The sequence below is a fragment of the Scophthalmus maximus genome, chromosome 21 (genome assembly GCF_022379125.1).
Source record: "Scophthalmus maximus strain ysfricsl-2021 chromosome 21, ASM2237912v1, whole genome shotgun sequence".
Lineage (NCBI taxonomy): Eukaryota > Metazoa > Chordata > Actinopteri > Pleuronectiformes > Scophthalmidae > Scophthalmus > Scophthalmus maximus.
The window spans coordinates 2,406,356-2,418,917 of NC_061535.1; the positions used below are offsets into that span (position 1 = coordinate 2,406,356).

Genomic DNA, 12,562 nt, shown 5'->3' on the forward strand with positions numbered 1-12,562 from the left:
CTTGCGTTTGATTTACTGGCTCGCTAAGAGAGTGCTTTACAGGGTAATAAAAAAATGCGCAAGTTTACGCAATACATTTTTCTCAAGACTTTGGCAGAAATGTTTAACCACAAGGTAACTAACTGTTCTGTTTCTATTAGATTCTCATCATTATTTGTTCTTTTTTTTGTGTACCAGTTATTCAGGCAAAACCCTTCTGACATGAGGGATACATTTGGTAAATACGGTGTAATGCAATCTTTTTCTTCTTCTTTTTTATTCAGGCACCTCGCTGAACAGTCACCTCGCGCGTTGTCTCGCAGAGGACCCCACACAGTCCACTATGGCGGCGCCCGATGGAACTTTAAACTGTGAGGACTTCTCAATGTTTCAGGTACCTATAACGAGGGACTCGTCGATCCGTGCGAACGCGCCACGGAGAGGCATCGATCTGGATCTTTATGGCTCGGCGGTTCCACCGCCGCGTAGTTTATCTCGCGTGTTGTCCTGCGAATGATTGACCCCCCCCCCCCCCACTACCGCTGTGTGATGTGGATCAGCAGACTGGATCAGACAACTGGATGCATTTGGTCTCAGTAAACTAATGACAACAATTCGTAACTATCGTGCGAACTAAGGCCGCGTACTGATCTTCTTACTGTTTTAACTAATGGCATATTCTCATTTTCTGGAAATACAAGCATCGAACATAGTAAGAGCATTATCTTTAGCTGTGGATACCAAGGCGCCACCTAATGATCTTAACATAAAAAAGAGAGGAAGAAAAGTTTATGCATAAAGTTTGTCTAACTTTTATTTTAGATTATATATATATGTGAAATATTGCACACTATCAACTGTCTAGTCATCCTGAACAACTATTTTATTGTGAGAGGACGTACAAAGCCAACACGTTTTGAAACCACTGCTTTAACTTGCTCTATGCGGAAACCTGAAGTTGCTCTGTCACTGGACAAAACGCTGCAGACACACAGTGGCAAGAACCAGTATGTGAACCCTCTGGAATTACCTGGCTTTGTGCATTTATGGGTCATGACATGTCATCTGGTCTTCATCCTCGAGTCCTAAGTACAGACAAACCCAAGGTACTTTTAATGTATCTGTATGGAACACATAGTGCTGGTGGGAAAAGTTAATAAACCCTTTGGATTTAATGGCTGGTCAACCTTCCTTTATCAGTGATAACATGTACAACTTTCAGGAGGAATTTGTAATCATTCATTCTTATGGAACTGCTTCCGCTCAGTCAAATTCTTAGGAGCCTGACGACTCTCGAGGTCACTCCACAGCATCTCTATTGGGTTACGGTCTGGGTTCCGACTGGGCCACTCCAAAAGCGATTCTGTAGAGGCTTTACTTCAATGTTTAGGGTCATTCTGCTGGATCACCCAACTTGTACTGAGCCATAGGATGCTTTGAGACCCCCCCCCCTTACTGATGGCGAGATGTCCAGACAAATGTTGCACATTTCACATACGAGTGCAGTGCAATGCCCGCTCTAAACATGAATTTGCCTTTCCTGCAGTTTGGCTGAAAAACAGAGCAGATCGAACCACAGGAAAAGATGACGCAAATATGGTTGTGTGATTTATTGTCCAGCCTCCCAAGATGCAAACAGTGGAAATTATTCTCCAAAATTCCAAAAAGCAGAAAAAGAAAAAGAATACAAACAAAACAAAATACTCAGTATACAAGAGTTCGACCTATTTCAAAAGTGAGTTCTTTAATAACTCGCATATCTTCAGAAACAAACAAAAAAACCAATCCGGTATACAATCTGGAATTCGGGAAAGTGGTACCATCTCAAGTCAAGACTGAGGCAGCTCCTTTGTTTCTGTACTGTTCCGCTTTAAAACTTTTGACAGGTAGACAATCCTTTTGAGCTTGTAATGTCTCCAAAGGGAGACACTTGAGGTGCATCCGAATCAACGCCAACACAACCGCAACTGGCTCCTTTAAATGTGAGGGAGCACATTTTTCACTGAGCTCCTGCCACCTTCAAAGGAAAATTAATGTTGGAAAACTACAGATTATACTTGATTTGCTGGCTTTTATTTGACCCTGAAGCTGTGGGCTGTCTCCCTCCCTCTGTGTGATTCTCAGGAGGTGCTGAAGGTGATGCGCACCATAGATGACCGCATCGTCCATTCCCTGAACACCACCGTGCCCACAGTCTCCTTCTCGGGCAAAGTGGATGCCACGCTAACATGCAAACAACTCTACGAGTCCGTGAGTGCGATTGTCAGGAGTTAAATTTCGTTTAAGATGTTTGCTAAAACTGGTAAAACCTTAAAAGTATCACTGCCAGAGTTTTTCCACAAGACAAACTTTGCTTCCTCTCTTGTCCGACGTGCGCGCCCCCCACAGATGATGGAGGCCCATCTGAGCAGAGACCAAGCTATTAAGGCCTGTATAGCCCAAACATCCAAGGTGGTGGGACAACTGCGCGGTGAAAGGGCGAAAGACAGCGAAAACCTGGTAACCATCAAACAACTCAGAAAGGAGCAGACCAAGGTAAGTCCTGTTCACAGATACAGAAGGGCCCCAGACACCACAGAGACTGTTAGATTTGAGCAGCTCTGTGAAGTTATTAGGCTCAGTTCACCCATATAACAAAAACATAAGCTTTTCTCATTTAACTCCAGCCAAGGACACCGTTGAATATTACATGCCCAAATTATGAGACGTCCACCTCTGCACTTCTGCTGCCACAAGTAGTATGAGAGGGAAAAGTTTTCTGGTGCCCAATTGTTGAAAAGTGACATTTTAAAACGCTTTAGATTTACGGAAGTAATCGAAGTTTAAAGTAGTTCCAACAAAACTTTTTACAGCACGGTCAGTTGATCTTCCAGAGGAACCAGGACACTGGTTTTTGGAGCCTTTCAGAGATTTCATTGGGTTCAGAAACTCTAAAAACTAAAACATTTTAAACTGAATGCCAATGTTACAGATTGAAAATGTGGACTTTGAAGCTATTGAGCATTATTGGAAATGCAGGATCCATTGGTTTTTTTTGTTTTACTAAAAGTATTTCAGCCTCTGCTGTCTCTCTTGAGTCCCCCCAACTTTATAAAAGTGCATTAAATGGTAAATGGACTATATATAGCAATCGACCACTCAAATAGTCACATTCACTCTTTCTCACACACACACACACACACACACACACATTCATACAGCTCTTCAATATACAGCACTTTTCCGTACATCGTTCATTCAATGATTAAAACAAACTATCTAACCAACTGTGTCTGCATGCCCAAATACCACAAATGATAAGTGAGAAATTGGGTTTTCATTTTTTTTTAATAAACCTTTTTTAAGCAGGTGTATTCATTTATACATGTTAGGTACAGACTGTGTCTGGCTGTTACATTTAAAGAGTCAGATCATTTATCTCCCCCCCTTCTTTTTGTTTCCAGTTAAAGCTGATGCAATCAGAGCTGAGTGTTGAAGAAGTTGTCAATGATAGAAGTCTGAAGGTATGCTCACTATGATCTCTCATCACCCCCTGACCTGTATCTATACAACATGTTACTGATTCCTTCATTTCTTTTCTTCAGATTTTCCATGAAAGGTGCCGAATCCACTACACGCCTCCGCAGGTGAAGTGAAGCTTTTCTCTGAGATCAGTTGCTTTCACTCGGAGGTTCAAACCCAGACCGGAGCCGGAGCCGAACCCGCGACCTGCCCGCTGAGTCCCGACGGCGGGCAGCTCACCATCCAGGGCCTCACTGACCCTCTTTTCCGACACACTTACAGTATATTCCTTTGGTTATTATATTGCATTACCACCGCTGTAAAACAGTCATTTCTACGCCTCATTGTACAAAAATGACTTTTTTTTTAAACGAGAGTGAAATGTTTTCAAGTGGTGCTGACTGTCTTGAGTGATTGTGTGGTTTTTGACAACCAAATGAAAAAGAGTGGTACAGTTTAATCCAAGAAGGCTCTGATTATTTTAACTGCCATGCTTAGGCTGGTGTCTTCACTGGCTAAAAGCTTCAACTTGAAACTGTGGGGATTAAAAAAAAGAGCTGTTTCATATCTTTATATTCAAATTTGTAATCATGTTGATTTGATGCGGGACATCCATTCCCTCCTGCTCAAACCAAAATTTCCACAGAGGGAGTGACACCGACTGCAATACTTCTCACACATGCTTCAAATTACCAACGGCCAACCCTTGCTTATGAGTTTTAATGAGTGCATTTTATTTTCACAGAGACATTTCTTATAGCCCATAGATCATTTTGACCACTTGCAAATAAATCAAAATGATGCATTCGATCAGAGACGCCATTGTGCGGCCAATTGTAGAAAGCAACAGATGCAACGAAGGATTACAATCAATGTTAATATGTAAACCCCAAACTGCATCTATCACAAAGTACTGCTGTAATGTATCACAGTGCCAAAGTACTTTGGTGTGAGACTGCAGCATTTTTGTTCAAAGGGCTATGTTAATATCAGGAAAGCTTCTATTCCCTCCAGTGCACCTCTCAGAAGTTACTGGAAAATTTCCTTGGTTTGAATGATCAGAGTCCACGACATGGAGAATTTTTTTTTTCGATTTGCAAGATTTTTTTTAACAAACATGGAGAACAACTTAAATGGGATGTCCCATATTAACCTCTGATTCAAAAGAAAGGCATCGTTTTATATCGATGGATAAAGGTGCTATGGTTATAAAAAAAACATTCCATCAACAGAAAATGTATAGATCCATTGTAGAAATATTAAGTGGTGTGAATTCCATAAGAACATTGGATTTATTACTGGAGCAATTTTGACGTCTGTCAGAGTGAATCAACGCATTTGGTTCATGTCATTTTTTTTAAGCTATACAAGAATATATTTCACAGAATGGTGAATGTGATGCGACATCGCTCAACCCTTTTAATAAGTTTGTAATTATTTCAGTCTGAGATGCAATGAAATCTGCCACAGGCATTCATATTCATACAAAATTGATTTGACTGACTTGACATTCATGGTCCTGGTGAGTACGAGTCATAATTACTTTGGTGACTATTGGTTCACGGTTGTGCAAAGTATAACCGCACTCCATGCAAAGCCGGATGTCTTTATCTGTAAGTTTTAACATATAAGGAATGAAAACAACAAAATTATTGGGATATATGTTATTAGGATTATTGTCATGCATATTTCTAAAGAGAAGCATTTTGATGGACTGCAGCCTGCAGGAGCGTTGAAACAGCTGATCGCTTCAGAAAAATGTGAATGGATCCTCCTTTCCCATGTCTGTCAGCACGTGCAGCAAACGTTTTTCATCACTAAAGTGCACCTGGAAGACGTTCAGATGAAGGTAATCATCTCCTCCCACATGAACCTGCAGACCAACAAGCATACAAACATAAGAATTCATCTCAGGTCGCGGAAGAGTGAGGGTCTCCTACGGGAGACGAGAAAGAACTGTCCGATCTAAACTTCTCAGCAACTGAATACTAACTGGCGTTTAACCACAACTGAATCGATCCGGTTGAGAACTGTTAATACAACTATCTACTACACTGAAATAGTTTTACTTGACTTATCAATCTGAATTAATGTTGAGTTAAAAACAATAATCATTTTGCTTTGTTTCTAAACCGCACAGCGTTAGTTACCTTGATGAAGAGGTTTTTTCCAGCCACAAACTGCACCTTGTATTGAACGGCTCTGAATTCTTCGTATGTCTTCTTTGTATTGTACTCTACCATGGTCTTCACCTTCAGGAAAACACAGCAAATCCAGAGAGCTCCAATCAATTTAGTCAGTGGGTTGACTCCACACTGGATGTATGAGTACTATGAAAATAAATCCTGACAGAAAAGTAGAGATTCTGAAGGTAGATGGCCGCTCACCTGGTTACAAATCTGCTGAGTTTCCTCGTCACCATCCTTTGTGTCAGACATTGCTGCAAGTATGGCGGACGAAGTGAAACACTGCATTGCAGATAATTATGATATCAGCATTGAAACCTTAATGTGTCTTGGTTACAATGTTCAATTTCAACTTTTATACACTGTGGAACTCCCCCTCCACAACACGTTGGGCGGATCACCACATGCATAACCACAGGCCTTACACAACTGTTGTAAGATTGCTGCGCCTTAACAAATTCTCCCCATCACTTCCAAGAACATTCCGTTCCAGTGAATTGAACATTTCAAAAAGCAAAATATTCCAATAAAATATTTACAGTGGAATGATAATCCGGACCCCAATGATTGCTATTTCAAATCCTGAAGAGGTTCAAAGATTTGATTTGATGCCAAATTCATGGTGCATATATGCAGTCATTGCAACTCCATGCAGTAAATGAGTGGAGTTCTTGGAATGTGAGAGGGGGCCGGAGCGCCTGCACGGTGAATTATCGTCATAGGAGTATAGAAGTAGAAGAGAATGAAATAAGAATTCTGCTTCTGTAAGTTACATTTGGATGAATACATTTGCAAACACTTCATGGAATAGGGGTTTAAAGAACATTGGTCACAACCGTAAAGGTCTGACAGAGAGAAATGTTATGGCTCAGGTTTCAAGATATTTCATTTTTTTTTCTTGAAGTTGGACCTGAGATCATGAGGCGTGTGCTCAACACAGAGGAACACCGATCACGAGACGAATCTTACTGTGACACAAGAGTACAGTGAACCCGGTGTGCCGGGTGTCTGAGTCACAGTGAGGGCGTGTGAGGAATGGGGTTTGGGTTTTTTTGCATGGCTTGCAGGATTTCCCTTTGTCTGGTTTGGGTTTCGGAAGATTTCTTAAATCAGGTGACTTAAACTGCTCGGAGACAGTTAAGTCCACCAGATCCAAGAGTGAAGCCAAGTTCTCAGCAATGCAATTCGAGGTGCTTTACAATCACCTGGAAATATGTATATATATATATATATATATGTAGGACATCTAAATTCAGCCATTGGAATTGTATGACATATTGCTCTTTTTTTTTTAAGAATTAAATGATGATTGAATTCATAACCAGTAAATGTGAACAATTTATGAACTGAAACTGAGAGACATCAAGTTCAAATTGATGGTGTTTTTTTTTCATGTTTACCACCAGCTAATCCTTTCCAAACAGGTCGGCCGTCCACTCCCTGTGCACCTGCAGTGCACAGGGTGGGATTCAGAAATGTACGCTTGGCTTGCACAAAGGCTTTTTTGTTCAAACATAATGGAAGAATGTGGAGTTATGTGTGTTGTGTGTGTGACTCACTCAAGATGTCCATGTGCTTCAATGTGCTTCGCAGTTCACTTTATTGTGTTGTACTTTTCCACAGTGTTTATGAAGCCTGAATCATATTGTATTCCTCTTGAACTTTACCGTTGAATTATACTGTAATTTTGCAGGTGAATACATCAAATTAATGTGTACAGAATAAAGAGATACTCTTATTTTAACCTGTTGCACAATGTTGGGCATGACCACGCTATGGTAAACTCTACATGCATGTCACTAGTCATGTATGTTCAGTGGGTAACACTCAAAGTCGCCCTCATTATTTTGTACAATCAGCACAAGTCAAATGTTTCTTTTAGCACACTTATGTATTTAAAGGACCCAATTACGTGTTTTATGAACATGTGTTAAGATATGACTCCTCTTGTAGAGGCTGGTATATAAACATGATGAATGATGTATGAAAATAAAGCTGCAATAAAACACCTTTTCACAGGACAAAATCGCCTCTGGTGATGATCCCACAATGTCTGTGAACCACTGTTGCCATTTTTGTGGGATACATTTTAAAATATCGGGTACTTTTGGTCAAATGCTCATTCGTTAGAGGCAGCCTTGGTTGTTTACACCGCCTTTAGGGGTGTGGCACCAAATTCTGGGCCCTATACCTAAGCAGTCTGTGTGATTCTAGGGATCAGTATTTGAAGCTGAGGCTGTCGCAAACCTTAAACTGATCATGTCCTTAGGGCAGAAACGTAGGCCCCTATATTACGAAACAAATGTAAGGCTGGATTTTCCCGATTAAAAAAAAGTAACATTTAAAACAAGATAAAGCAGACTGAAACAGCCACAATCCTACAATGCATTTGGGGAATTTCAGTTTTCTGATTTATTTTTATTTTTTAAATTGCAATAATGTCTAAAACCATGTTTTCACCTTCATTGAAATTAAGTCCACAACACAGTGAAATGTGCAAAAGGTGAAGGTGAACACTTCCTGGAGCCAGTGTGCACCCCTGCCCTGCAGCTGCACTTACACATCAGAAACCACCACAGAAAAGATAAGAGACGCAGCACAAATTTGAATCATTCAATTATCATTTATAAATTCAGAGTGTACAAAATAGTTCCATTTTTTCCTATCACCATGATCTGCTTTACTTGTACGGTATACTACTACGCGTAAGCATTGGGTAACATTGTATATGCAGAGCCAGGATACTGATAACTGATTAAAATGAGGGCACAGCCTGTAGGCACTGACGGAATGCTTTGCTTGGTTTGGTTCGGGTCCCGTTAGAAATACACAATCGGGTCATGGTGGCTCTTGTTCTCCTGCAGACTAGTCAGCTCAATTTCTCCTCCATTACATTGGAGTTTCTTGTAAACACGGATGTGAAGATGCTCCTCTTCTCCCACGTGGACCTGCAAAGAAGCAAAAGCAAGCGTAGTTGTTCACCTGACGAACACGAGTCCAACAATCATGTTCCACAATCCTGTCCCTAAAGGCCTCTCCCGTCTCCCTGATAGCAGCTGCCTGCTGCGTCTGGAAATCATACTTTGAGTCAAAGAAGCAAAAGTGTCACGATACGGCTTTTACACTTTGCCGTCGTGTGAGTCTGTGTATCAGTACAAATAAAAAAATGTATAAAATAAAATGTTAGAAAGGTGCAATGGAAACACACTTGAGGAGAATTAATCATGATGAAAATGACGCATGTGATTTACACGTACATCGAAAACTTTTGCTTCATAGCAGGCGAAAAAATGTGATCTGCTTCAGAAACTGAAGTTCCTCCAATAAACACAAATCATCCCCCCCCAACACACACACACACACACACACACACACACACACACACACACACACACACACACACACACACAGAAATGAGGAAGTGCAGTGTCCAGTGATTATTCTCTGTGGCTATCATCTCAACAAATGAGTCACACACGCACGAGTCATGTGAGCCGTTGTCTATACAGAGAGAAATTCTGATTATATACATAGACACTTTTACTGTATATCCCACTTGGTCTTATTGCTAAAGATTAAAATAGTTTCCAGTCATCTCTCTGGTTTGCAGGGAGCCCCTAGACGCTGTTCTACATGCCCTCGTGTGGACCACATATCGTCTCCCAGCGCTGCGGATGATATGTACCTTGATGAAGTAGTTGGTGCCGCTCACAAGCTGAGTCTTGTAGGTCTTGGCAGTGAACACAGCGAAGCTCTTCCCTGTTTTTTCCTCTGCGTGGGGCTTCATCTGGGAAACGACGAAACGAAAGAGAATGAAACACACGAGCCCCCTCGGCGGCGTCAGGACGGTGTCAAAGCGAGACAAGCTTTTTATTATTATTATTATTATTATTATTCTACTCACGCTGTCGCAGATCTTCTGAATGTCGTCGTCGGCATTAGCCGATTCCCCGAGACCTCCACACATCGGCATGGTGACGCTTCTGTTCGCTGCTGGACTGAACACAGGGACTGTAGGAGCGAAGGGTGGGAGACAGTGACGCAGCCGGTGAGTCATTGAATCATGTGATGTTTCGGAGCGTACCATCCCCGAGGAGGAGGGGAGGGGCGGTTCATGATGCCACACAGCGATTGTATTCTAAAAAACGAAAGAGAATAGAAAGTGAATGTTTTATGTTCGTCGCTGCATATATTTGTAAATATAAACAACTTCAATCGCCACGAATGGTAAACACATTGGAAACAATCTAGTTAAAAGTTCTTCTTCGTCCGTCCCCGTTCACAGACGGTGTGCGTCGGTCCGAGGCGAAGCAGCCTGCCCGCCCAGTCAGTGGCCAGTCGTGGTACTGCAGCTAAATCCAAGATAGATAGATAGATAGATAGATAGATAGATAGATAGATAGATAGATAGATAGATAGATGAATGGATGGATAGACAGACAGACAGACAGTCAGACAAAAATATAGATAGATAGATGGATGGATAGATATATAGATAGATAGATAGATAGATAGATAGATAGACCTTTGCATTGTATATGTTAAACCCCATGGCTTAAATATTTGTAAACGTCACTAAGAAAAAGATGACTTTTCTGGACTTTGGAAAAGTTTTACAAAAATTAGAACTACATGTCTTAAAAAATATGCAATACAAAGAGGAATAAAGGAATATTTATATAGCTGGTTTGACGGGCGACTCTTTTGCAATTGTGGTCTATGGGGAAAATGCTTTTGGGCCGCAGAATATGTTTTTGTCTTTTGTTGTTGTTGTTGTTGTTGCAGTACCACGAGTGGCCACTTGATTCAAGGCGGAGTGGCGGTCCGGTATCCACCTCTTATGATACAGCCATGAGCTCGCTACTGTGACCAAGATGGAGGCCATCTGGTGGACGAGTACGACAAATGCAGCATCAGTGGGAAACCTAGCTGTGACAGAGAATCTAATCCTGACTTTCATCTATCTGCAGTAATAGATCCATCCGTGGAAAATACAATAAAATACCAGGAGCTCTAAATTTGGCCACCTGACCTAGTTTTACAACATTGTCTGCCGGCTTTTGTGCTGATTACGTTCCTGCTAACACCAATAGAGAATCCCTGGCACGATGTGCAGCAGGAAGGACCAGAACAATTTGATGATTTTCTGGATTTAGAATATTTTCCTTTAACCATTTCCTTTTTTTCTTTTTTCTTTTACTAAATTTGACTAAAAGGAATTTGTCAGCAGGTAGAGATTAGTATTAGAAGTGAGCCTTCCAATGAAGTTGCCCACAGCACTGAATGGCAACCATGTCAACTACAACAGTGATGTTCCCTTCTCTGACAGCTTCACTTTAATATTTTTCTTCCTTACTAGTGTCATTGCTGTCAGTGTCCCTCGCTTGGTATATCGTTTGACATTGGTCCAGACTTCACCGGCCTTGTGGAGAACTGTACAGTCAGCTCAGACTGCACAGCAACAACATGAGTTCATTACAAGAGTCATGTGGGAAAATGAATGGTTTTTGTGGAAAGAGACATTGAAGACTGTGAAGTTTCACCAGTGGCACATTGTGTGGTGAGGAAAGGTGGTAGTATTTAGGCGGGTTAGAAATAAAGCAGATATGAGTGTGAAAACTTTGCAGGTCTTTGCTGAAGATCTCAGGGCCACTGAAGATATTTTTTAATGAGCCCTGAGTAAGACGTGAGTTCAGCAGTGATAATGAGGCTGCACTAAATATAATCACTCACAAATGCTGAATTATGCCACCAGATAGGGAAGAACTCTCCCTGGGGAGCGACGAGTTAAGCTATATGCGATATTCCTCCATCTGGGGGTGGTGGGCAGCGATGGGAGAGTTTGTGACTGACCGATACAACTCTGGAGACTGGGAGGCTGCCAAAGAGATGAAAGTGTGTAATGATGGTGAAAGGAGGAGGAAACTCACACAGAGACTATTCAGTGATGGGGAAAAACAATTATCTTTTTACTATTGATTCAAAATGGGTCAAAGGAATGGAGACCAGACTGAGAAAAGCGATGGGAAATCAGGAAGCACACATGTCAGGATATATTTTATACATTTTTAAAGAACAAAATCATGTTTATAGAGAGAAATTGCACAAATGCAGCTTTTTTGAATCGGTCTCCTTTTCAATACAGGTTGGCATATTATGATATTACTCTTAAGGACAGTTTGTGAAGATATAAAAACAAATGGGCAAATGTGTGGGATCAGATGTTTCAATTCCTTTATATCTAAAATCCTTGAAAAAACTGTTGCTTACCAGTTATGTGACTATTTACACAGGAATAGTCTGCTTGAAGACTTTCAGTCCAGGTTTAGAAAACATCAAAGTACAGAAACAGCAATACTGAAGGTTACCAACGACCTTCTCATGGCCTCAGACAGTGGACATGTTTCTATTCTCGTCCTAATAGATCTTCGTGCTGCATTTGATACCATAGATCACAAAATTCTGTTACAGAGACTAGAACACAGCACTATAATGGTTTAAGTCCTACTTATCTGATAGATTTCAGTTTGTTAATGTTAACAACAAATCTTCCATTCATACAAAAGTGAGACATGGAGTACCACAAGGTTCTGTACTGGGACCGATACTTTTCACTTTATATATGCTTCCTTTAGGCAATATTATAAGAAAACACCACATCAATTTCCATTGCTACGCTGATGATACCCAGCTGTATTTATCTATAAAGCCAGATGAAACTAATCAGGTAGACAAACTTCAGGATTGTCTTAAAGACATAAAGGCCTGGATGAATTCAGAAAAAACTGAAGTCATTTTACTCGGCCCTAAACACCTCAGAGAAACATTATCTGATCATATAGTTACCCTTGGATGGTATAACCTTGGCCTTCAGCTCTACTGTGAGAAACCTTGGA

General features: G+C 41.0%; 3 protein-coding genes across 3 annotated transcripts; 1 reads left to right on the forward strand and 2 right to left on the reverse strand.

Annotated features, from left to right (window-relative positions):
- The first annotated feature begins 263 nt into the window (after nucleotides 1-263).
- mix23 (mitochondrial matrix import factor 23) lies at nucleotides 264-3,866 on the forward strand. The gene is made up of 5 exons (XM_035618634.2): nucleotides 264-373; nucleotides 2,104-2,229; nucleotides 2,368-2,514; nucleotides 3,423-3,482; nucleotides 3,564-3,866. Exons 1-5 carry the CDS (start codon nucleotides 323-325, stop codon nucleotides 3,612-3,614), a joined length of 435 nt encoding a protein of 144 aa, XP_035474527.2. The 5' UTR covers nucleotides 264-322; the 3' UTR covers nucleotides 3,615-3,866.
- A 303-nt stretch (nucleotides 3,867-4,169) lies between these two features.
- LOC118290894 (leukocyte cysteine proteinase inhibitor 1) lies at nucleotides 4,170-6,182 on the reverse strand. Its single transcript, XM_035618635.2, has 3 exons — nucleotides 5,868-6,182; nucleotides 5,631-5,732; nucleotides 4,170-5,353 (listed from the first exon to the last, which is right to left on the reverse strand). The coding sequence occupies exons 1-3, from the start codon at nucleotides 5,952-5,954 to the stop codon at nucleotides 5,231-5,233; spliced, it is 312 nt and encodes a 103-aa protein (XP_035474528.1). The 5' UTR covers nucleotides 5,955-6,182; the 3' UTR covers nucleotides 4,170-5,230.
- Nucleotides 6,183-8,269: 2,087 nt separating this feature from the next.
- Nucleotides 8,270-9,730, reverse strand: LOC118290889 (cystatin-B). Its single transcript, XM_035618626.2, has 3 exons — nucleotides 9,571-9,730; nucleotides 9,352-9,453; nucleotides 8,270-8,614 (listed from the first exon to the last, which is right to left on the reverse strand). The coding sequence occupies exons 1-3, from the start codon at nucleotides 9,721-9,723 to the stop codon at nucleotides 8,486-8,488; spliced, it is 384 nt and encodes a 127-aa protein (XP_035474519.1). The 5' UTR covers nucleotides 9,724-9,730; the 3' UTR covers nucleotides 8,270-8,485.
- Between the last annotated feature and the right edge of the window lie 2,832 nt (nucleotides 9,731-12,562).

What these genes read in the sequence shown, in the direction of transcription:
- mix23 (XM_035618634.2), top strand. Translation starts at nt 323, where the DNA reads ATGGCGGCGCCCGATGGAACTTTAAACTGTGAGGACTTCTCAATGTTT. An exon ending in AGGACTTCTCAATGTTTCAG is followed by an intron (nt 374 to 2,103) that starts GTACCTATAACG and finishes TGTGATTCTCAG; the next exon opens with GAGGTGCTGAAGGTGATGCG. An exon ending in TCAGAAAGGAGCAGACCAAG is followed by an intron (nt 2,515 to 3,422) that starts GTAAGTCCTGTT and finishes TTTTGTTTCCAG; the next exon opens with TTAAAGCTGATGCAATCAGA.
- LOC118290894 (XM_035618635.2), bottom strand. Translation starts at nt 5,954, where the DNA reads ATGCAGTGTTTCACTTCGTCCGCCATACTTGCAGCAATGTCTGACACA. An exon ending in CTCAGCAGATTTGTAACCAG is followed by an intron (nt 5,733 to 5,867) that starts GTGAGCGGCCAT and finishes GTTTTCCTGAAG; the next exon opens with GTGAAGACCATGGTAGAGTA. An exon ending in GAAAAAACCTCTTCATCAAG is followed by an intron (nt 5,354 to 5,630) that starts GTAACTAACGCT and finishes GTTGGTCTGCAG; the next exon opens with GTTCATGTGGGAGGAGATGA.
- LOC118290889 (XM_035618626.2), bottom strand. Translation starts at nt 9,723, where the DNA reads ATGACTCACCGGCTGCGTCACTGTCTCCCACCCTTCGCTCCTACAGTC. An exon ending in TTCAGAAGATCTGCGACAGC is followed by an intron (nt 9,454 to 9,570) that starts GTGAGTAGAATA and finishes GTCGTTTCCCAG; the next exon opens with ATGAAGCCCCACGCAGAGGA. An exon ending in GCACCAACTACTTCATCAAG is followed by an intron (nt 8,615 to 9,351) that starts GTACATATCATC and finishes GCTTCTTTGCAG; the next exon opens with GTCCACGTGGGAGAAGAGGA.